The following is a 25,565-nucleotide window of genomic DNA, read 5'->3' as shown; positions in this document are numbered from 1 at the left end:
ACATCAAAAGGTGATTATTACTATTTTCATAGCTTAAAGTGTATTTTATTGATTTTTAAATACTTATTTTATTTGAAAGTTAGATCAGCAGACAGAGAGAGAAAAGAGAGTTCATCTATCCACTGGCTCACTCTCCAGACAAAGCCCGGGACCAGGGAGCCCGCCTTCCACACAGGAAGCAGGGACCCAAACACTTGCATCATGTTCCACTGCTTTTCCCAGGCCATTATTCGAAGCTGGATTGGACATGCAGCAGGTAAGACCTGATCCAGTGTCACAGGTGCCAGCGTCACACACAGCGGCCTTACCCACTCTGCCAGAATGACAGTCCAAGAAAGCTTGCCTTTTACGAATTTCAATAGACAAAAAATTTCAATAGATTCTGGAGTGATAACTAATGACCATAAGCATTAATGCAATTTAGTCTGCATTTGTGCAGATGAAACAATAGTAACAGAAATACTGGATAATTACACATATTTTTATACAATACAGAGGACATTATAGTTCTGTCAGGGAAAGGTTATAGGGTATGACCAACGCTCATTCCACAAAGATTCTATAGTTTTAAATTTGTCTACTAATGAAAATGCATTTGTGACCTCAAATTCAATATGCGAGCCAGTCACTGGCAGGCCTGTGCCAAGTACGAAAGATTGGAATGTGTGTTCCCAGCTGATGTGAAGCATGACGATCTGCCTTCTTGTTTCCTTTCCCCTAAGTGTCCACTTCATGGTCTATGTAATGGCTCCCCTTCTAAATCCCTGTGCTTTTTCTCGCTGATTTTTCTGCTTGCGTATTTCAGAGCACTACACAGAAGTGCTAGTCAGTGTTCTTAAAGACAAGAATGTTGTCATGTGCACAGCGAGAAAACAGATGTGTGAGGTCAGCTTCACTCGGATGCTGTTAGCCATAATCTCAGCGTGAATAAAACACATATCTGTTATATAAGGTGTTCTTGAACCAAAATACACAGGAAATAAGGTCATGCAATGCTCCATCTATAAACATGTCAGGACTAGAGTGTCACAGGTCCCTAGCCCCGCATGTCCTCTGGGAGCAGTTCAGTATTTATTTCCTTAGTGTTTGTAGTTAGAGCTTTACTACCATGAGAATGCCAGTAACCACCATGCAGCACAGTCTGGATCACAAATTCCTAACACAGATTGAAAACGCTGAGTACTCAGAACTGGGATCCTGGTACCTGCCGTCAACTTCACCGTATTCCTCCAAACTGCACTTGGAACTCCTAACCCTCACTATGACTGTGGAGCTGGGACCTTTAAGGAGGTAATTAAGTTTAAGGAGGCCATAGGAAATGTTAGGGTGGGCTCTGTGTCTCTGTGACTGATGTCCAAGTAAGGGGAGAGAGAGACAGACACACACACACAGACAGAGAGACAGAGAGAAAGAGAGGGAGAGACAGACAGACAGACAGACAATGCACACAAAGTACCTGCGGGCACAGAGCAAGGGCAGACATCCTGTAGAGAACAGACAGCGGCCTTGCCAGACAGGGTTCCCTTCCAGCATCATGACAGTGGATTCCTGCCTCAGAACTGTGTCTGTGGGTTTGGTTTCACGGCAGCCCAAGTAGGCTAATACTTCATCCTTAAGCATTTTTGACTCTGTTTCTCTAGTGTTTCGTGCACATATAATACATGGCCCAGGGCCATTTCCAATGTTTTAGTCCACGCACGACATGTGATGTAAAGCATGTTTATCTAATTTGGGGCCAACAGAACTCTCCATGATTGTCTGGAGCTTCCATTTGTTTCCTGTCGCCCAAATATTTCCCTTCCCTTTTTCATGCTAGTTCTTCATCCTTCTCATTCAGCTTAAAGCAATTTCACTAGCACTGTTTTCTGTTTGAAATGCCTATCAGAGTCATGAGGAGAGAAAAAGAGGCTTATTCTGTTTGTAGTTTGGAAAGCTGAAAGTCCAAAACTGAGTAGCCCCATCACCTTGGCCTTTCCTGAGAATTCTCTCATCAGGACCATCATCTGGCAGATGTCCTTAGAAAACACATGAGACAGGAAGACAAAGGTAAGCCAGGGGTCATTCTTGCTCAGCTGTAATGACCCTCTCCAAAAACTTAGAGTGCCATTAGAGCCATGCTGCTCCCTTCGAGGGAGGCAACTCCAATGCCTAAGGAGTTGGGCTAAGGACCTCCCAACTGTGCCCAATACCATTTTTTTTACTTTAATTTTATTTATTATTTTATGATGCAATTCCACAGGCTCTGGGATTTCCCTTACTCCCTCCCCAATTCCCTTCCCCCACTGATTCCCCCTATATTATTATAATGGTATAGCCATTCATAAGCAGTCAGTCATAAGTCCACCATTCTGATATTTAAGTTTATCCTGACATTGCGAGTATCGACAATGGCAGAGTGTCCAACATCCTACTGTCAAGATACACTTAACGGCTTCATTGGGAGTCCATCTTTGGTTTGGAAGCAGAGATGCATACTGCATTTGATCCTCACATCTGGATATGACAGTCTCTATTACACAGTTACTATACATCCCCTTACATGAAAAGCCATAAAATAAAATCAACAACAGGAAGAGAACTACAAGATTTACAATGCCATGAAGTTAAAATAGCATGCTACCGAATGACAAATGTGTCACTGAAAAAATGAAAATTAAAAAAAACTTCTTGGAGAAAATGATGCTACAGTCTCTCCTATGAGTCAGTGAGGAATTTAATAAGAGAAAAGAAACTACTTTGAAGAAATGAAACATATCAAAAAATATCAAACACCATGAGATGCAACAAAAAGAGTATTGAAAGGGCTATTGATCTAAATGAAGGTTTACCATATGTTCTGTCTGATGTAAAGCAACCTCCATGTGCCCTGTATCTTAACATCAACACCTTGGGAACCAAGACTTCAACATAATAATCTTTGAGAGGATAAAGGACATACAAAGACGTGTCACTTGATCATTCAATTACGAGATCAGTTTTTATTTATTCAGTTACATGGTGCCTACTGTGTTTCTTTGGGAAAATGTATCACAGCTGTCATTCAATGAGAAAATGAGTGAATAAGTTGCTAATTCATATCCTGACAACTATACTGGTATGGTTTAAAGATACTGAAGACGTATTTATTTTGAGTTCTCTGATGTCATTGCCCAACCTTATTCATAGCTTATGAAAATACAAAATTCAATTCCTATTTTACAAGGACCTTTAAAATTAGTTCATTGAAAAGATTAGTGGAAACACATAATAATAACATAACTGAAATCATTGCAAATTCTTCTGTTCTAAGAAATGGAAATGTTGTTCAGGCAAGGGTTGGGAAGGGAGCAAAGAGGTTCCTGTTTCTTTAAAATAATCATTCTTGAAAAGTTTTCAAAACCATTAATGTAGTTCAAGAAACTATTTCATGCTAGACCATCATAAGATCTTCTAGGAACTTATTTCCATACGTTTCTATCAAATATCCTAGTAGGCTGAAGAGAGAAGGACTCAATAAGCTCATGAAATTGAATCATAGAATATCAAAATGGGCTATGATTTGAATGTAGCTTGAGTGTGTGTCCCTTTGAGGTTCACACATTAGAAGCTTGGTTCCCCAATGTGGCCATGCTAACAGGCGGCAGGATATGTAAGAGCTGAGCGTGGAGGGGCTTTGTTAGGTCACCGGGAGCCTACCCTGAGAAGGGATTAGGCGTCGGATACCACGCCCTAGTGTGGGTTGTTAGCCAAGAGGACGACTGGTCCCTTCCCAGTCCCTCTGGCTGCCTTCCCACTTATGATCACTCCTTCTCAATCATGCTTCTATCACAAGGCCCTCAGCCGTAACGCAAGAAAAAAATACCACATCATGGACTGTGATAAAGAGAAGCCCCCTAAACAGATAAAATTGATGGCTTTGACTACTCACACTTGAATTTTCAGCCCACCAAACTGTAAACCACATACACCTCTTTCTTTTAATGTATAGACCTAGCCTTAGGTATTTTGTTAAAGCAATGGAAAATGAATCAATATGGGAAGGATTAAAAATCAGTTTTCATATTGTCCAAATCACACTAATAAAATGTAATGCTCAATGATGTCACCACCACCATTAGTCACACACTCAACAATCCACATCACAAGTTCTAAAGAGCACTGTCTCCCCACACCAACACGGACACTACTATTTGTGCTCACGGATTCTGGGTTATCTACATCCACTTCACCTGGATGTGTTCTTCGAAATGTCTGATTGTCACATCATTAGCTTCCAATGCAAAACATTCCCAGGTTTTTAAACTGAGTGTCACATGCCTGTGTTCAAAGTGCAAAGATTTCCGAGAAAACTCAATTACTGGATTTTCCTTAGCAACACAAGAAATAATAAACCTAGAAATTCTTGAAGCAAAGAAAGTTTTTTTCTTTTGGTCTGTTTTTTTTTTTTTTCAATGATATAGGACAGCCAAAAGAATGAGGATTGGCCACACTGCTACCCAAATAATAGGAAGCACTGGGAAAATACCATAGGCATATGAACAAAGGACATATTTATTTTACACCAGATTATGCGTTGTTTAGTTCTTTCTTTAACTGCTCTTTCAAAACCTTGTTAGAACATTTTCCTCAAATCAAACTATTTCCATGGTTCCTTATTTACAATTTTGTCTACTGCATAATAGATTATATCAAGAATAGTAGCAGCAATACAGTGATGTATTCACTACTGACAATGGCCCTGAACAAGGACTACGCATTATACACATGCAAGAAGGTGTATAAAAGTCAGTAGAAGGGCGGGAATTATGGTACAATGGTTCAAGCCAGCATCACCAAAGGGTGCCCGTTCCTGTGCTGGCTACTCCCATGCTGAACCTGCTCCTTAATATTACCTGGGGACACAACAGAGCATAGCCCTGGTACCCAGGCTCCCAACACCTACACTAGAGACCTGAAAGGAGCTCCTAGCTTCTGGCTCCTGCTTGGCCCAAACTCGGATATTTTGTCATTTGTGGACTGGTTTTAAGAGCTTACTCTCTGTGTCTCTCCGTCTCTTTCTATGCCTCCCTCTCAATCTATAACTTTGTATCCAAGTAAATAAATTTGTCTCTAAAAAAAAACTAATGAAATTAAACACAAGTTTATTCTTCTGCAAAGCATTTTGGAATTGAAGCAAGCAAGGGGACTTCCAAAAATTAGCAGAAAGAAAGTGCTAATTACAAAAGGTTGCACAAGAATTTCAATTTTTAGTGTCAATACAATCATATCTTTTAATTCCACTGCTCCTCAATCATTTTGTGAAATCCTTATACCAGCCTATCCTCTGTGATCCTTCACAGATGAGAAAACTTTCGGTCCATAGTCAATTGTTAAACAGCCTGGACAACAAAGTGACCAACTCCAAATTTCACCTCTCTTATTTTGGAGGTCATTATTTTTTTGTAACTCTAGTTGGATGATTAAGCCTAACAAGTAGTGTGAGACTTCATTTCTTTCCATATGCAGGTTCCGCATCATGGACCAACTCACACATGATGCAGAGCAGTCCTCTGGGTGATTACTCTACTTCTGTGTGTATTACTAGTATTTTATTAGGCAACAAAATTTCTAAGTGGAGACTACACTTTCTGACATGCAATCCATCACAGGCAGTGCCTGGTAGTAAAGTTGTTCATGAATGATTTTGTGAATGCCAATATAGGCTTTTCATTCTTGGAAAACAACATACGCATTTCTTAAAAGAGATTAGAGCAGTTGGAACTTACTGCTTGACTCCTCGGTATCCTCCCTTTCCTCTTCCATGGGGAACTGAAAACTTAATGTTTAAGAAATACACTCAGCTGAGGCTGCAGGGCTTGTCTCTGACGATCCATGGCCTGCAGAGGACATGCAAAGCATCCTGGGTTCTGATTCCTTAGATTTCTCAGAATGTAACTTAGGGAAGTGGGACAGTCTGTCTTGCATCCAATCTGAGGCTGAGACACAATGTTGAGGCCACAAAGGTAACCAACCTCTGGAGAAACCAAAGGAGAGAGGATAAAGATCCATACGCCACATCAATAGACTCACTGATGCTATTTGGCCTGGAAAACACTGGTTTCTGTATTCCTCTGATTTGTATGCATGAACATTGCCCTGCAGACTTGAGGGCATTTGAATCAGATTTCTCTCATTTGCAAACATAATGCACCTGCATATAGTACATATTGATAAAATAACCTATTTTAGAGGAATTTTTAGCCAAAAAGAAGGAAAAGACCCAAGAACCAAATTCCTATTCTTACCAGGTTATCAGTTAGTAAACAGATTATTTTTATAAATCAGTGACAGGTTCACTGTCTAAGGCATATATATCCATGAGAAAGAATTTCAACATAAGCCCTTACATCTTCCATTGAAAATAATATTTACACAGAATTTGCACTACATTGTCAATCATTTGTCAAGAAGGCAGCTCCCTAGAAGAGCTGCACTGGCGTGCACATTCTTCAGTCTTCCCTTGATCTCTGCTGCCTTCTTTCCTTAAATTCTTCAGACAGAGGTGAGCACCATCTGCTGTCTTCTCTCTTTTGATGTGCCTATCTCTCCCATGAAACCAGACCTGATATCACCTTAGCAACTCTTTTTCCCTTTGGAAACTAACACTCCCTCTTCCTCCCTTGCATACATCTGACAATGCAGCACACACACCAAGTGTCGTGAGCTAAACTGACTGTAAGCATCTCTCAGCCTGTTCTCATCCTCATGTAATAATTTACATAATTCACACTGTAGCTATAAAACAAAGCCCTCCTGCTTGTAATGGAGAGTATCGTACCACTTCTATGTAACAATTCTCAGAAACTCAACGTTTATCTATTCGTTCAAAATCTGAAATGGGTCATTCCCCTTGTAGCCACGCCTTAGGCAAGCAGATTATAGCAGCAAGAGAAGGAAGGGCAAGATGCACATCAACTCCCACTGCCTAGTCCAGCAGCTGTCCAGGGCTGACTGCACACTTCCACTCCCATCTCCCTGGACAGCATTAGTCACTTGGCCTCAACCAAAGGGCAGAGAAGTTGAGAAATACACAGGAACACTTAAAAATATGATTTGTGCAAAGCTGTGTTTTAAAAGCTCTTACTATTTCAAACACAGGAATGGAACAAGCTTTCAATTGCCAGTAAGATGTGCTACTACGTGAATGCATTTAATAATCTCCCTGAGTCTGAAAAAATGTTCAGAGTAGAAAGTAGAATGGCAAGGTAAACTTATGTAAAGTTAAAGAAGAATATAAGTGTACACTCGGTATATTATGGGCACTCATCTGCTATGCTAAACTTCTGCTTCTTGGCATCCATAAAGTAAGCTCCAAAGTTCTCATGGTTGATTGATCCCCGTGGAAAGCGATCCAACAGAAAACCATCAGCCCGACTGTAGCACAACTGGCGGGCACAGCTCACATAAAAGAATAGGTTACCATGGAGACAAAGTCAACTCTGCTCTCCACAATGGGTGATTCTTCCAAGCTGGAACAGTCATTACCAGAAAAAAAAATCACAAGAGATACTCATAGTGATTGGTAGCTAGAAATCTGCATTCAGCGATGACTTGGCTAATCATGCTTAGAAGCTAATCATCCTGTAACAGAGTAACAAGGACAAACATTGCACTGAAAGACAATCATCTGAACACACTGTTTACAAACTAAATCCCTAGATGACACAGAGTCTAAACTACAACATGCATGCTACCTCTACTTAGTGCATTATTAATAGGGTGGCCACTCTGCTTGACCTCTCTGTTGAAATTTTTTAGAACTCCAGGATACCATATGGATAGCCAGATGGGCCACTACAATTTAAGGCCATTATCCTAAGGATGAAATAAGGTATAAACATAATTTTCACTGTTTCACCTCTTTCCTGTATATCTTAATTAATGTTCTTCTTTTTCTTTTTTTTTTTTAATTCAGACATCTGAATTGAAGACAATGCCTTACTGCCACGGCTGAGATGCCAACTAATTACTACAGGAGATTTCAGGCCTGATATCAGAGGCCAGGACTCAGATCATGCTCCATCTTACTCAGCGACCCCACCATAGTGATTAATAGGGTGCATGCTAAGCCCTAATGAGTCTGCCAGATCTTAGAGGCTCTCCAGGCTAATATAATTAGCATTAAGGTGAACAAAATAGTTCAGTTCCTTGGTGGAATCCTTATGATTCATAACCAAGTATATGCCTTTTCATCTCATCATCCTTGAATTTATTTTGTAATCATCAATCTAAAAGGCTTCTATAAGCGAAGATCTTCTAAATACTAGAAGGATAATGTGAATATTTTTTAAATAAAGCATTTTCTTTTACAGTGACATAACCCAGGCAGACATATTTAGAGCTCCCATCTGCTGATTGACCCTTCCAATGCCTGGCACAGCTGTAACTGGGCCACTTGCACTGTTGTCTCTCAAGACGCACGTGAGCAGGAAGCCAGAATCGGCAGCTGGGACTCAAACCCATCACTCTGTGATGGTCTGTTGAAACTTGATTTTGTTTTTGACCTGCGTTATTAACCACTAGCTAAAATCAAAGTTTCTAAATTCTTCTAGTAAGTAAGGAAGGAAAACCAGAAGGGAGGGAGGGAAAAAAGGAAAAAGAGAGAGGATTGAAATAAAGCATGAAATTAGCATTTTTAAATAAGAGACCCATAATATGGAAGCTGGAAACTTACTATTTGCTAGAATTAAAAATTAATTATCCTGATAAGATATGAGTATTATTAACAAAAATAACATAATGATATATGAGCACTTGGTGTAGAGGTTAAGAAATCACTCGAAGCACCATCATCCCATACTGGAGTGCCTAGGGGTGAGTGTCCAGCTCTTCTTCATCCACTGTGCCACTCAGGCCTACTCTGGGATGAGCAGGTGATGGCTCCAACGGTTAGACACCTGCCACCCATTTTGGAGACGTGGGTTGAGTTCTAATCGCTTTTGGCCTGACACAACCCTGCTTGTTGCAGACATTTGAAAAGTGACCCAATGGATTGAGCATACATCTCTCTCCCCCTCTCTCTCTCTCTCTCACTCACACACACACATACACAACCTTTCAAATAAAGTAAAATAAATAAATATATAAATAAACTTACGCAATAGTGTCACATCCTTAAAATGACTAAGTGATTCCCCAGAGGCATTTTAGACATGCATGAACAGCATTTTAAAAATAACTTTTGATACTGAATACAAATCTATTCTAATCAAAAGAGTAAGGGAGACATTGTTGGATTAATCTATACAAACAATCTCAAAGTAGAAAACATACCCACAGTAACACATACACACAAGGATATTTCAGGATCATTTTTTTTCTTGTGAAGTATAATAAAGAAAGAATATCTTAAATAATTATTTTACGCCACAGGATAAGTAACAGTCGTGAGGGTAGCACACATGTCATTGCACGACAGTGGCAAGGACACCAAAAGAGAGCCTGTCTGAGATCACTTTCTAGAAGCAAAGAGGAAAGTAAGAGAAAGGGAGCGAACATAGTAGTTACACAGTTGGAGTCTCAATTGCTATCTGCAATTAATAAGCTCTTTGCATTAGAAACACTATTCTATCTATTTTCCTAGCCACTGAATGGAAAGAGAAGTGAGACCACCAAGTCATGTCACACTCGCCACGTGCTGAGACACATGCTGGGGCACACATGCTGATGAGCAATGGATTTCACTAAGAGCCTCATTACCCTTATTTATACAATGACACACGAGAAAGTTTACATCTTGAAATTCTTACATGCCGAATTGAGACCCATCCTTTAAAGATCCAGGGGAGAAAAGGTTAGCTCTAAGATCCGTATATTTTACCTAATGATGTTTTAAAACTCCACACGGCAATCTGGTCTGCTGTTGAGATTGATTGAAAGAGAAGCAATGATATCATAATTTCTCTAACTTTTAGAAATGTGATGGTGTTTTGATGTGTTCATTACGTCTCATGACTCATACACTCACTTGAACACAGAATATAACAAGATAACGGTCAGGCAACCATCAAATACCAAGAGAGCGTGTTTACTGAGTCCTGTGGAGAGCAGCAATTACTGCAATGACACAAATGTGCACAAGTCCGGAGTGTACATGATAACACGTCAGATTTTTAGTTTAACATGAAGACTTTCTGGGCTTATAAATCCCGCAACTGAAGTTACCTGTAGCAACAGGAGGGAATGAATTCAACAGTATTGTGTAGCTTTTTTTTTTCTATTCAAACCCCATCATTTGATAAAATGTTGGCTTGTGTGACCAAATACTGTTAAGACAAAATGAACTGAATAGTTCAAGATGTAGACCCATTAAAATCATGAAAAGTTGAGTTTCAACTATGTTTTTGAGTGGCAGTAAGCGAACCTAATGGGAAATGAGGATGGTAATAGAGAAGACCCCACAATGTAAAATCAGCCAATGATTTTTCTTAAGGCGGATCATCACTCACTGAGGGAACCTTACCTCCAGCGTACATGACAGCTAGCATAATGGACGAGATCCAGGCTATTTCACTGTAGGTTGTGTGGAATATTTCCTGAATTTCCTTGAAGAATACTGTCACGGCTTTGGGGAATGCGTATGAAAATCCAATGGAGATGAAAGCCGCTGCCACCACAACCCAGCCCCATCCCCCATCAGGAGGTGGGTAAAGCGGGGGCCCACTCGGCATTGGTGGCATTTCTGCTCTTCTGATTGAAACTTAAATAACCTTGAAAGAAAAAAAAATTGAAACCTTTTGATAGTTATTAACACTGTACTTCTGGACAACAAATTCTCATGGATTTTTTTTTTAACATTTTTAAAATTCTGGGCCAGGCTGCGTGGCCTAGCGGCTAAAGTCCTCGCCTTGAACGCGCCAGGATCCCATATGGGCACCGGTTCTAATCCCGGCAGCTCCACTTCCCATCCAGCTCCCCGCTTGTGGCCTGGGAAAGCAGTCGAGGATGACCCAATGCTTTGGGACCCTGCACCCGTGTGGAAGACCTGGAGGAAGTTTCTGGCTCCTGGCTCCGGATTGGCAAAGCACTGGCTGTTGCGGCTCACTTGGGGAATGAATCATCGGACAGAAGATCTTCCTCTCTGTCTCTCCTCCTCTGTGTATATCTGACTTTGTAATAAAAATAAATAAACCTTAAAAAAAAAAAGAACCCATATGGGATCCCTGCACATGCAAGGCAAGGACTTTAACCACTAGGCTACCGCACTGGTCCCTAGAAATTATGATTTTTTACTATGGTCTAAATTCGTATTATTTTAAACACATATAGTCCAAAGAACACGTTTGCTCTTTGAATTATCCTTGTATTGTTGTAGAAGCTATTTACTTAGATAAAACACACTTACGCTACCTATTTTGCTTCTCACATAAAACGACATCTCAGATTTCATAACAAACTCATTAAAAAAAAACAGATCTAGAACAAACTGGACCTTAGAAAATTATGTCGCCAAGATTTCAGCCTCTTCTGTATCAGCAGCTATTGAACTGATCAATAGTCAATTCAATCACACTCACTGGCTTCATTTTCTTTTTCATGTGCACAAATCTTATGCAATTTGTAACTACTACACCTTGTTCCTTGTTAGGAAGAACAGTAAGAGAGGAATTGACAATGTAATTGTACCTATCAACAGATGCCCTCGTGAACAGATTTTTTTCTTAAATGTAGCTTCTTTAATTTTAGTCACTCTTGCTTGAAGATGATATGGAAAGGCAATACACAGGAAAAGAGGTAGAGCACACGTTGATTACCTAAAGAAATAGAGAAACAAGTGTTAGTTTCCTGTATAATTAACTAAATCTTTAAATTCCCTCAAGTCACCTTACAGCCACTAGCTTTAACTCATACCAGTGAATTCTGACCAGCTCTTAATACTGAGTAAAACTAAATGTCAATGTACATGTGTATATATGCATATATGCACACACCCATACATAGGTGATGTGAATTTACAAGCAGGTGTATGTATATATTTATATATATACTTATCTTTGTAAATCTACTGATGGAACAACTAAGGTAGGATCGAAATGAGCAAACAGATGTGGGGGAAGAATGAAATGTAAAATATAAACAAAAATTTGGATCTTAACATAAATAGCTGCCAATCAAACAGTTTCCTGCCTCAAAAGTATTTTCTAAAATTTGATTCAGTTAAACTTCATGAACAATGTAAATATAAAGTTTAAATGAGATTGTTAGACACCCATATTATTAATCATAAAGTTTTACAATGAGTAAGACTGGGTGGAATACCAGAAGTTGACTTAACAGTCTTCTGATTTAGAATACAACTGGGAGTGGGGAGTGTACATGAAGATGCTAAATTTCTAATGTCTTTCTAATATTTTTATCTTAACCTCAGTATGAACATAGTATTTAGAATCTAGTACTTCAGAGTTTACTTTGTACTGACCAAGCCTTCCTTTGCCTAAATTAAATACCCAGTAGCACACACTGCATTCATGGCCATCCGACCAAAAGTGCTAAACAAAGACAGGTTGGTAGCAGCTGTTGACGACGGCCCAGGTCCACCCAGGAGCCTCAGGAGCCTGCACAGGTAAGGAATTCAAGCATCGCTACACCATCCATCCTTCCCCCAATTACACTGTTAATCCAAAGACAGAAAACCCTTCTTTGAGAAGATGCATTCTGTGTTCATTTCCTCTGTGTACAAAGAACTTCTCAATGTTCAGGGAAAAATTCTGAGGACGCCCTAAGGCATATCTGATCAGACTCTCCTATCGCTGCTTAATTGGAGAGGCTCTTCCAGAATTACCAACTCATATTCTTGTATGTTGTCCACAAATGACACAGGAAGATTGTTCTTGCATTCACCTACATTATACTCCTTTCCCTACACACACTAAAGTGGCACAATGTAATTTAAACACATTAATGTGGATACATTAAATACAGTGTGCATCCTGCTATCGTAGCTGGAAGCTTTGCTGTGGTGTCAATTTTGCTTTTCAGCAGTACAGCATATATTTTATTATTGGTTTCACTTGTTTGAGAGTATAATGAAAAAAAAAAAGCAATGCCTTAGTGCATTCAATTAATTGATTTTTGTAATCCCATGAATTTACAGAAGCTTATGCTATGAATCACATGTTATTGATGAAGGTATAAAGGATCAGAGATACAAAATGATTTTTCCAAAGTGGAATTCCACTACACAGCAAAAGCCACACTGAGACTTCTTATTAAGGCCACTATTACTGATTCCACTTGAACAGATCAACTTGTAGGCTGTTCATGCTCTGTACAATTACAAACCTCTAGTGTTTAGCTTCTTTTCCCTTTGGGAAAACTCCAGGCTTAACATTTTTATAGATGTCCTCATTATCTTTTTTTAACATGTATTTTTTCAATCAAAATTCTGATTCTTAAATAAATGAATCAATGAATGAATAAATAAATATCTAAGAAAATTAATAAGCTGCTCTTTGGAATTTAAAAACTGTAACTGTTCCCCCAAATCTTTGGAAGTTCACCATTAAATCTGGTTACTCACATTGATACTCTACTTTTGCCAAAAGAATGATTTGATGGCTGCTGAAATCACCCGGCTGCTTGAAGTGACTTTCAACAATTTATGTGGCAGGCTGTGTACAGAAGCCTGCAACTTTATCAGTAATCAATGCCACCCAGAATTTTATGTTTCAAAATACAACCCGAAAAGAGTTACTCAGCAATTGAAATCTCAAAATCAGTGAGTGTTAGCATGCTATTGACGCTTCCATAAAACCCTCCGGATAGCTCACAGTTAAAGCATGAGCTGTTCTCTTCACCCTGCCCATGAAACAGCTGTGTTTTCACCTGTACAAATTAACAGGTTCCTCAAAGAATGACCAACTAATGGGGTTTTTTTTGTTTGTTTCCTATTTGTTACACAAGAGGATACAGCCAAGTCAAATTAACATGCAATGTTTATGTTTTGCTGACATTTCATCCAATATTACAACAGGAATTCAATTGAACCAAACATTGTCTTTTCTAGCTGGTAGCTGGATTTAAATGCTAGTCTAGTCTAATCATGGGATGCTTTTATACTCTTCAAAGTGAACCAACTCTTAAATTCTATTGGCTTATTTACTCTGAGGTCTAGACAAGGTAGGTATCAATAGCTCACAGTCCACAAAATGTAACAAAAACAATGTTTAGATGCAAACTATTGCATCTGATAAGGGTCAAACACACTAAAAATGCCTCTTAGCGAAAGTAAGCCTCAGAGACTTATTTACCTCAGAGTTCTACAGAGTAAGAAGTTCAAGGGCATGAGCCCACTGCTGGTGAGGACATTCTGGCTACACCCAAACATGAGGCATTCAGTAGCCAGGCTGGTGTCAGAGGCTAATTAATAAAAATCATGGAACCCATATGAAGAATTGGAAATAGAATTGCCATAACAATCATGTCCCCTGATTTCTAATATTATACTTTTAGAATAACATGTTGAAAGTATAATAAACTGAATGGCAGTAGTGCCCATATCTTAATGCCCTAATGCCCAGAAACTGTAATGTTATCTTACATGGCAATATTTATATTATATAAACAGGAATATATAATGTGTACATAATATGTATATAATTATATGTATGATATGTATATAAATATGTATATATAAATATGTATATAAATAGCATGTAACATATAACATGATATATAATGTGTAATATATAACCTATATTATATAATATATTATGTTGCATAAAATATATAATTATAATATATTATAATATATTAGATGTTTATTATGTCATATTATATAATAATATATATTATAATATATTATAATGTATTAGATGTTTATTATATAATACGACATAATAAACATCTAATATATTATAATATATTATAATTATATTTTATATATAAAATATATATAATCAAGAAAAATATATATAATAAAATATATATAATCAAGGAACTTGAGAGACAATCTTTATCCTAGACTATTTAGGTGAACTTGAAATGTAATACGTTTTTTGAAGACAACGCAAAGCAACGGGACTTTAGAGAAAAGACAAAACAGGCGAGGTGGTGACAGAAAGAAGGAAGTGAAACCAAGCCCGTAACACCGCCTTGGATGCACAGTGTGCCAACAGGCCCTGCTCTCCCACTCTCCCGGCTTCCCTCTTTCGGCTTAGTTTTCTTACCCAGCTTTTCTGATTGTAAGTCAAGCTCTTACTAAAGTTAATCCACTCAACTGAGGGAATGGTGCAGCTGGCCTTACAGAGCTTCCAATCACAGGCCTCAAGGTAACTTATTTTCCCTATAGAGAATATTTTTCAAGTGTAGGTTTTTCCTGGGGGATTTGTATTCCAGGAATTCCAGGCATAAAATAAAAAGTAACTATCAGATGCATGTAGTCCCTAGACTGACTGATTCTTTTTTTGGCATCAACTGAAGTCTCTACAAAAACATGATACTGTGAGTGTCAGCCAAAGCAAGGCCATGCCCATGATCAATCACTGAGGCAGCTGACCATGCCCTGAACACAGACCTCTCCGTCTGAGCGTCACACTGTCACAGCCTCCACTCAGATCCCTTGGGAATCCTAGGAGTTAAGTCACAGTAGCCTGGCTTCTCACTCTGCACAATGCAATCAATACCTCCTTCCTTCCAGGGTTGGTGTCATGGATGCCTTTATTTGCAGTAGCTGAACAGTTCTGAGGTTCTGCATCAATTCCTTCAAGCAGTTTGGGGCGGGGGGAGGGTTTCTCTATCAGAAGCAGAGTACAGTGGTGATAACAAGCCAAAGAATACCAAGAAATGCCAGCCGCCACCAGGAGCTAGACAATGCCTGGAACAGTCTCCTGGGAGCCTAGCTGAGCATGCAAACCTGCACTTCGCCTCCAGAAGAGTAAAGAATACATTTTTTTATTGCTTCAAACTACTAAATTTGTAGTCATTTGTTGCAATCGCCCTAGGATACTAGTATAGTAGCTTTAGTGGCTTATTTATAAAAGCTGTGAACTCAGCAACTGCACTCTGAAGATCTCTTTCTTACAGGCACAATATACAGGATGTCCAGGCACCATGACTTTCAATGGGGCAAACTGAATCACTAGAAAACAGATAAATGGTTACATGTTCTTAAAATAGTAATACTACCACGGAGGGCATGGGGCCACCGCTGCATTTATTCCAAGGTACTTGTCTCTGAATAGGAGAGGAATTCAACACAGACACACAGAAGAGAGAGCAAGACTAACAATTCCACTTCCAGACATTAGGGACGACAACCCCAGGGATAAGCGCACGCAGCCCCGGAAGAATACACACACACAATTAGCGCCCCATGTCCCTTAATAGAGTTGGGAGCATGGGCTTAACTGAATATAGTAATGGACTGGAGTCTGGTTGGGGTTCAAAATATATGAGGATTTCCGGGAAGAGTTTTACTGCATCTCCGTGCTCAAGGCACATGTGTTCAACAGGGTGTCTTCCTGATGGAGGAAACTCAGGTATGCCATCGGGAAAAGGGTATGTTGAATTGGAGGCTGTGTTTTGTTGTTATTGTTTGTTTAATAGTACAGGGCTAAGGAACAAACATTGCTGGAAGGTACTTTGTCCCCCACCATACCCTCCAGAGACCATATCACTACCACACGAGTACCAAGAAATAAGGCATGGTTCTATGTGCATGGACATGAATTGAGTATTGCTCAAAGTAGAACAAAAAAATAAATAAATAAAACATAAGACAGGAACATTTTAGCCCTTGTCTTTACCCCTGTGGAACAACAATCTTTCTATTTTTTACTTCTCAAACATCATGGTTAGTGGTGCGCTAAGCCTGTGATTTTAAAGTAAACTGAAATTAGCTTATCATAATGTAATTTAAAGAAAAAAGGAAAGAGAGAAATTGGAGAGGGAAAAAAGAAGGAAGAAAAAGAGGGACATGTGGTTATCTCCTTAGAGGTATATCCATGAAACACATGAAATCTGTACTCCTTATATTAGTACAAAATAAAAAACAGAAAAATTTGAGCTGATTAATCGTTAAAGTGTGCACATAAGTACATATGTTGTTGGAACTCAGAGAAGAGTACACACAGGGGAGCCCTCGGGAGTGCTGAACAGTAGAAGCCGTCTGGGATTCAAGGTCTCTCTGACCATCCTGGAGTCCCCAGGCCTGACAAGAGGCTCACTTTCACAATCTGTTACAAACTTAAGACAGAACTTACTTATTTTTTTTTTTTTAAGATTGAACATCAATGCCTTACTAAAATGAATTCACTGACTTGAGGAGGTGGAGCAGTTGTCATCAGACTCATTAGATTTTCTGTTACTCCAATTAACATTGATGCTCAATACTATGTCAAGGGATTTCTTTTCCAGATAATTCCAGGTCCAAGCCAAGAAACAACTATCACCTGTAATTGTCCCCAGAACGACTGGAGCTCACGGTGTCATCACCAAAATTCCCTAGAGGACATAATATTAGTAACCAATTGAAGTAGTGTCCTGAGCGCTGTCCTCATTGGTACACGAACTGAACACCTCTGAACACCAACGGATGCCCAAATCCAATCTGTAAAATCCTTGACATTAACCCACTGGTCAGTCAAGGAGCTAAGCAGTGGCCACTATCCTCCTGGCTCTGTACTTTGTGATAGACACCTTTTCTCTTCTACCACATGATAATAAGAGATTGTTTTTTATGCATCAGATGAACAGACCAGCTTGTGGCCCTTTAGCAATGACTCCAACCTATTTTAAGAGTGGGGTGTCACAGAATGAGGGAGAGGCCAATCTTGCAGCTTCTGGTTCATACATCGTATGCCTGCAACAGCCATGAGCTAGAAACGGCACCCAGGTCTCCCAAAAGTGGCAGGGACTTACGTATGTGATCCATCAGATGCTGTTGGAACCTGGATAGGTAGTGGAATAGCTAGGATTCAAACCTGTCACTCCAATATGGAATGCAGGAATCCAGAGCAGAAGCTTAATCTACTGCACCACAACATCCAAAACTAAGGACTTTGGGGGATCACTTTTGAGTTAATATGCAGCTATGTAGTATTACTTTAAAAAAAAAACTTATTTTTTTCTCTGAACTTCAATAAAAATCCCTACATTCAAACCCCCCATTTCATGATTTTCTTCATGAGCCATTTATTACATTTAATTAGAAAAATGAGGATTTTAACAGTGACTAAAAGATTTAAGGATAAATTACGCACACGAGAGTTTACAACAATGACTGGTAGGATTACCACCTGATAGCATCGATATACAACCCCACCTGTATGGATTAAGAGTCTGCCTTAACTTCTCAATATATCTTCCTATGTGTTAGAATACTTTGCAGCACCTGCTCCTCTGCCAAAGTCATGGCTCAGGGAATGTCTGGCGTTACCATGAGCATGGACAGCAACGCTCAGGGTGTTTCCTGTTTCACTCCCTCTGATCCCTCTGCAGTTTTCAAATCCACAGACTCCCACCAACAAAATCTTACTTAGAATTACCCACACCAGCTAAAGATGGATGCATGAGGGCACGAGGAGGTAAGGACAGATTCAAATAGAGAACTTGGATCTCCACCTATTAATATTCCTGCAGTTCTTAAACTGCTTACAATTCCTTGGTGCCTAGGTGGGAATCCATCTTTCTGCAACACTCACATTTGAGACCTTCTCTGATGAGCCTAGAAAAATAGCGAGATTCTATTTAAGGGATTTTGGATCTTCCTTGTTGCATGTGGCCTTCAGTATTTTCTGACACTTGACTCCTTCTTCTCGATTAAAAAAATATTTAATCATTAATTGTCATGAATGAAAAGTAATTTTTTACTTAGTCGTTTCTGGGAACATTACAGAACTAAGGAATGACTTCCTGGTTTTTATATTAAGACGTTCATTTTTAAAAATCTAGGAGACAGCCCTGTGGCACAGCAAGTTAAGCCGCCACCAGCAATGCTGGCATCCGATCTGGGTACTGGCTTGAGTTCCAGCTCTCCCATGTTCAATTCAGCTTCCTGTTACTATGTCCGTGAAAGCACCAGAAAATGATCTAAGTTTCCATGCCTTGATGTCCTTATGGAAAATCAGGATGAAGTCCCTGGCCCCTGTCTTCAGCTTGCCTCAGCCCAGACAGTGTAGCCCTTTAGAAGAGAGAAGCAGGGCGTAGAAGAGCTCTCTCTCCATCTCTACCTCTCTGATGCTGACTTTGAAATAAGTAAATTAAATCTTTCCAAAACATCGTGTAAAAGCGATCCTTAGGGTATTCTGACACAGAAGCTAAGGTTTGGGAGGACGTTAGAATCTCCTAGAAGAAGGAGGTGACTCAACCTGGCCAGAGGTTTCGAGAAAAAGATCTTCCAAAGATAAGCTGACCTGGTCTTTTAGTTCTTCTGTCCACCTGCTGATGGAAACTTCCCACAAACCTTTTCTCCTTTTGGAATCTTGAGCACAGGTAGCTCCATCTATGACACATGCTCTTGTCACTCAGCACTCTATCAGCCACTGTTTCATGATTCTGTGATCCCTGCCCCCACCGTCAACTGTCATGTAGATAGTATGGGGTAATTAAGACAATCTGAATATTCATCTCTGGACAGTGGTGGGATATATTACTACCATAACTTGTTAAACTACTATATACACAATATGTAATCACTGAGAACATTATGTAACAAAATAGGAAGCATTTATCATAAAATAACCAATGAAACGTAAAGTAAACCTATACCATAAAACTCCAAATTTGTGGAAATAAGAGATGCATAAATGACAATAATTAGACTGTATTGTTAGGATGAGGATAAAGGAAAATTGTATGTCCTTAATTATAATGTCTTAGCATACTAATTTGATATGTAAAATATTTTAGGTTCACACTTATTTACCTAATATCTATTTTATACTTGATTTTAAAAAGTAGGTTTTTAAAACTTCTATAAATGACTGAAGTAGTTATTATAAAGTAATATGATGAAACTGGTAGCTATATTAGAAAGTTTGATTCATGTTTTAAGTTTGATTATGTTTTGAGTCTTTCTAAATTGTTTGAATAGTAGAGAGAGAAGGAAATAAACAGAGATCTCTCATGAACTGGTTCACTTCCCAAGTGTCCACCATGGCAGGGAATGTGCCAGGCTGAAGCCAGGAACTGGATGTGAACCAGAAGGTACAAGGAGAAACAGGGATCTCACAGCTTGAGTCATCACCTGCCCCCCGCAACGCACCAAGGAGGAAGGTATGGCACAGCAGAGCGAGCCCTTGAAGCCAGGGACTCCGAGAGGGGCTAGGACCCTCCCAAGCGATGTGTTAACCAATCCGGGAATTACTCACCCACAAAGTCTGTCTTTCCCTCTATTTCCCCTCCTCTCATCTCTCTCTCTTTTTTCTTTCTCTTTTATTGTTAACATATGTGAAATAAACAAAGAGGCTCTTGCTTAATTGTAAAGTGGTAAAAAAGGATAAAAAGGGATGGTAACCAGACAAAAATCCTGATGAAATAACATTATCTAATTATCAATCACCCACATAAATAATACCTGTTACTCAATATGTTACAAGTCACCCACATAAATAATACCTGTTACTCAATATGTTACAAGTATCATTAAGCAAGACAGCTGACATTTTCATCTGCATTTCCCCAATATCATTGAGTACCTACTGCCTCCTTTTACAGAAAAATGGAAGCAAAGTTCTGGATCTCTCCACCTGTAGTATTTGTCTCTATCCAGAGTGTGGCTCTTTAAAAATTTTAATTAAATTTAAAAGAATTTTTTTTTAGAAAGTCAGATATACAGAGAGAAGGAGAGAGAAACAGAGGTTTTCTGTCCGCTGGTTCACTCCCTAAGCGACTGCAACAGCAGGAGCTAAGCAAATCTGAAGCCAGGAGTCTCCTCTGGGTCTTCCACACCAGTGCAGGGTCCCAAGGCTTTGGGCCATCTTTGACTGCTTTCCCAGGCCACAAGCAGGCAGCTGGATGGGAGGTGCGGCCACTGGGATACGAACCGGCGCCCATATGGGATCCCAGCACATGCTAGGCGAAGAGCTCAGCCACTAGGCTACCGCGCTGGGCCCTAGACCTAGGCTCTAAATGTTCTAAGTTTCCATTGTCTTCAACTTTATTTCAAATTTATAAACTATGTAAGGTATCCTTACCGCCACTTCCACGCCCAAATATATTTTTGCCTATTTTAATATATATTTTGCTTATGATCAGCTGCCCGAATTCTCCACCTTCCCCAATTCAAGCTATGTGATTTGGCTTGCAATTGCTGCAACAGAAAAAGGAAATGAGATGGGGAACTCAGAAACAATAAATTATTCTGTGATTCTGAAAGTAGTACAAAGTCATGAAAGCGCAGACCACCCTGAGGATTGTGGAGAGCATAGGAACCTAAGGAAGTCAGCGCTTGAACCATCCAACACAGGTGCTCGCCAGCTTACTGGTCAAGTATTGTCTGTAGCCTAGCAACAACACCACCACATTTCACAGGGGAACATCAGTTGCGCCTCCTTTATGATCACGTGGCAGAGCAAAAGGTGCGCTCAGTGCCTCTTCCCAGCATTGTGCGGGCATACCACACTGCCGAGCTGCAGCCTGGGAAACGGTCCAAATTCAAAATGCAAAGTTTGATTTTCACAGAAGGTGTTTCATTTTGGCACCATGGGAGTCAGAATATGTAAAACTGAATACAAACCAGTCACAGGATGTGACATACATTTTCTAACATATTGGTTACTCAATACCATGTCAATTAACTCCATGATGTTATAAGTTGTTATTGATGTTGTGTTGTGGCGTTACATTGGAGAAGGTGATATTCTGCCAGCTCTACTTTCAAATCGGGGATGGTCTCCCAATGAAACTGTTGAATTTATCTGGACAATAGGACACTGGACTCTATGCATGGTCCATGCTCGCCATGAGGGAACTATGACTGGATATTAACTGTACTACTGCAACGATGTGAAGGAATCCAACATGAAGGAGGGTTTGGGGAGGGGTTGGGGGAAATCCCAGAGCCTATAAAACTGGGTCATAAAACGAAATAAAAAAACTGAATACAAATCGGGGATCGCCTATACATGTTTGAATAATTAAACTTGCAAAGTCTACTTTATTACTATTGTACTTATTTTTTCATTATCCATTGATATTGTGTTTCTTTGCAGGTAAAGCATAAGTGGTCATCAGAATGCTCCTGGAAAATGCACACAGTCTTCATTTCGGCTTTACATGACCTTTTTGAACTGTTCTCTGATAGTGACCAATCACTGACTTTGACCTTGGCCATGTGGTTTGGCTTCATTTAGCCAACGTAATAAGCCAGTAAAGTACAGATCATATCCAAGGGTCAGCTAAAAGCATTTCTGGATGCTTTGACTTTATGACGCATCTCCCACATTCCTTCAACCTAGATCTCTGAAGAAAAGGAAGGGACAATCCCACCTGGGGGCAACTTTCTTGCGGGATTTTCAATCAATTTAACTGTTCATAAAGAAAGAGCAGGAAAATGAGAAGACGGAGGGAGAAAGGTGAGAAACACAAGGGGATGGTGAGGGATGGGATGAAGAGGAAGGAAGGAAGGAAGGAAGGAAGGGAGGGAGGGAGGGAGGAAGGGAGGGAAGGAGGAAGGAAGGAAGGAAGGGAGGGAGGGAGGGAGGAAGGGAGGGAGGGAGGAAGGAGCATGAAAGGAGGAAGGTGAGGGCTAATGCAGCCCAGTCATGGCTGCCCTCTACCTTTCAAGGAGCATGAGCAAGAAAACTAAACATTGGCATTAGTGAGCCCTCAGACACAGGAGGGATGGGATGGGATGACAACAGATACTTTTCTCACTGCTACTACAAATGATGCACAAGTCTAAATTTGCAAATGGCTTATCCCCATAGTTTTGAACTTCAGATAACTGAAACTGTGGAAAACAAGACTCAGGGTAAGGCTGAGCTACTGTGGTCTCTTGCCCTTCATCTGCAATCCAAGTAAAGACATTTCCTCAGAGCAAAGCCAAAGAAAGGCCACCAGGCTAGGGAGAAGATGGGTTGAGAATGGCTTTAGTATCTATGCATTTATATCTATATTTAACAGATTTATTTTATGTTATATATTTAGATATGAACATATCTACAATATAAAATTATTATATTAACCGTATTTACTATAAATTTATTATATTAAATGTATTTATCATCTTTATTATATCATCTATAAACATATACTATTTAGATATGTTCCTATCTATAATACAGATATAAACATATATGCATATAAACACACATATTTAAAATATATCTCTAGATTTGAGGCCCTTGCATATTTTATGAAGATATTAAGATACTAAGATACAACTAAAATTGTATATATTCCAATATTTAGGGACTTGCTTTATGTGCAAAAAATACAGCACTATGAAAAACTCTAGCACATCACAGTAAATGTTAACAAAGTGCCATAACCCTTAGGGCAAAAGACACTGGATCTCTTAGTTAATCTATAAAAAAACATGCAGGACTGAGTATTCTCCAAGGTTTCTTTGAATTCCTAATCCTTTATTCTCTGCCACTAAAATAGTTTGTCTTTGCAGATTTTCTAAGCATATGAGACACAAGCATCTTCCCCACTCAGAGAAGACGCTATCACCATGTGAACATCAGACAGATACATTGTTTTAACAACTGTTCAATGCTTCTTATAAAACTATGGGCTGCTGGGGCCCTCAGGTCACTTCTCTGCCTGCAAGTGCTGGCATCCCAAATCGGTGCTGGCTCTAGTCTTGACGGCTCCACTTCCAATCTAGCTCCCTGCCGTAATGGTCAGGGAGAGCAGTGAGGAGATGCCAAACTTCGGAACCCTGTATCCATGTGGGATACCCAGAAGAACCTGTTGGCTCCCAGCTTCGCACCAGCCAGTTCTGGCTATTTGGGGAGTGAGCCAGTGGGTTGTAAGTCATTCTCTCTCTCTCTTTCTCTCTTTCTGCCTAGCTCTTTCTTTCTCTCTGTAAGTCTTTCAAGTACAATAAATAAAAATAAATAAGTCTTTTAAAAAAAGGAAAAAGCTAAAGGGAATGAAAAAAATTTGAAATTATCATGTGAAAGAACTGTGCTTGACAACTGAATACTCGAAGTTCCTGAAGACCAAGCCTTAGTTTCTTAAGAATACAATTCATTCTATCCCCAACCCTCAATGTAGTTTCCATAAAAAGTATTATATGAGAACCTGAGAAAATCTGGCATATGTTTGAATAATTTTCCATGTATGGATATCAAAGTATATTTTCATGCTATATAACAGGATGTTCTTACAAAACTAGGACAGTTTGCCTCTAGCTGCAAATGAATCACAGGAAAATATTTTCTGAAAGGCAGGATGAAAACATCATCTTGCAGATTATAAATCAAAAGATTCTTAAAGGATTAGTTGTCTCAATGCATAAACTATATGTTTACCTGAGGCCCTATATTAGTCCAACTTAAACACTCAAGTCTAAGATTTATTGCAGAACTAATAAATGACAATCAAGTCAATAATAGTTTGTTGGATTAAAACACCATATTCCGTAGCATGTAAAGAGTTCCCCACATAACATTAATAATGCATAAAAGTTGATGATCTATACACACTTCTAAAAGCATTACCCCCATCAAACCTATTGTATACTGACAATGGTGGTGACTTGTAACTACAAGCATCACTTATAAAGGATCAATAAGATCAGCTAAAGCAGGGAGTTAAATCCAGAGATGGCTTTGGTAACAGGGGCATGCCACAGAAATCATGGCATAGAGCTTTCATATTTAGATTTCCTGTTATTGTTTCAAAATAACAACGAAACACTGATTGTAAGGTTGGCACTGAGGACAGCAGTAATACACCTGAAGTAAAATATCATCCAGATGAGTGCCACACGAGCTGCTTACTACAGATCAAACATCTCCATGCAGCCTCTCCCTTAGGGAAGACAACCAGAAAGAAGTACCATCCCAAATGCAGAGAAGGAAAAAACATTCTTCCATGGTCCATTTTTTTTCTGAACCACTCAGGACTGCGAGTGTGACCCATGCCTCTTGGAAGCGGTGGTGTTCGTGTACCACACCGTAACAGAAGCAAACTGTCCAAAGCTTCACTTCTGCATGTCGTGCTTCCTTTCTCCCATGGCTTCTCCAAAAACACATATGTGCTGGCTTCTTTCAGGTTGGATGACAACTAAGGACATGAGCTGTGAGAGGGCCTGATGTCAGCTTGGTCTCACTTTAATGTTTCAATGCCTTAATTATTCATTCGATTTTGCTTCCTCCTTGCCCTTTTATCAGACATCCTGGCATATGCCCATCACTCCAGAGAAGCCTCCTGCTAGACTGAATTCCTTTCTGTTACGGTCTAGTCGCTGTGCTTCCTCTGACCTGGCCGCGGCTTGGACAGACAGGTCTCTATTCTTGCCCTAATGTAGCCCTGACGTGCCTCCATGCACCACAGACTGCACTGTGATTTCCTGATCTTTGGCTGCCTGCGTCACAGCGCACTCCAGCAGCTGGGAGCACCAGGCTGCCACTCTTCCAAGCCTGAGGATGGTA

At 39.7% G+C, this 25,565-nt stretch overlaps 1 protein-coding gene across 5 annotated transcripts in view; it reads right to left on the bottom strand.

The window, feature by feature from the left end:
• SLC16A7 (solute carrier family 16 member 7) overlaps positions 1-25,565 on the bottom strand; it is a 105,039-nt gene that overhangs the window by 45,797 nt on the left and 33,677 nt on the right. For 4 of the 5 annotated variants that reach the window (XM_058673296.1, XM_058673294.1, XM_058673295.1 and 1 more), the window contains 2 exons: positions 11,644-11,771; positions 10,481-10,727 (listed from right to left, as the gene is read on the bottom strand). In XM_058673296.1, the coding sequence (XP_058529279.1) occupies positions 10,481-10,697 (217 nt within the window). In that variant the 5' untranslated portion in view covers positions 10,698-10,727; positions 11,644-11,771. Of the gene's footprint in view, positions 1-10,480; positions 10,728-11,643; positions 11,772-19,325; positions 19,475-25,565 lie in introns of those variants that run through there. The other variant, XM_058673297.1, reaches the window with a different exon arrangement.

This window comes from Ochotona princeps, chromosome 15, assembly GCF_030435755.1.
Source record: "Ochotona princeps isolate mOchPri1 chromosome 15, mOchPri1.hap1, whole genome shotgun sequence".
In the NCBI taxonomy this organism is placed as follows: Eukaryota; Metazoa; Chordata; class Mammalia; order Lagomorpha; family Ochotonidae; genus Ochotona; species Ochotona princeps.
Note: the sequence above shows the minus strand (reverse complement) of the source record. Positions and strands in the feature narration are given on the sequence as shown.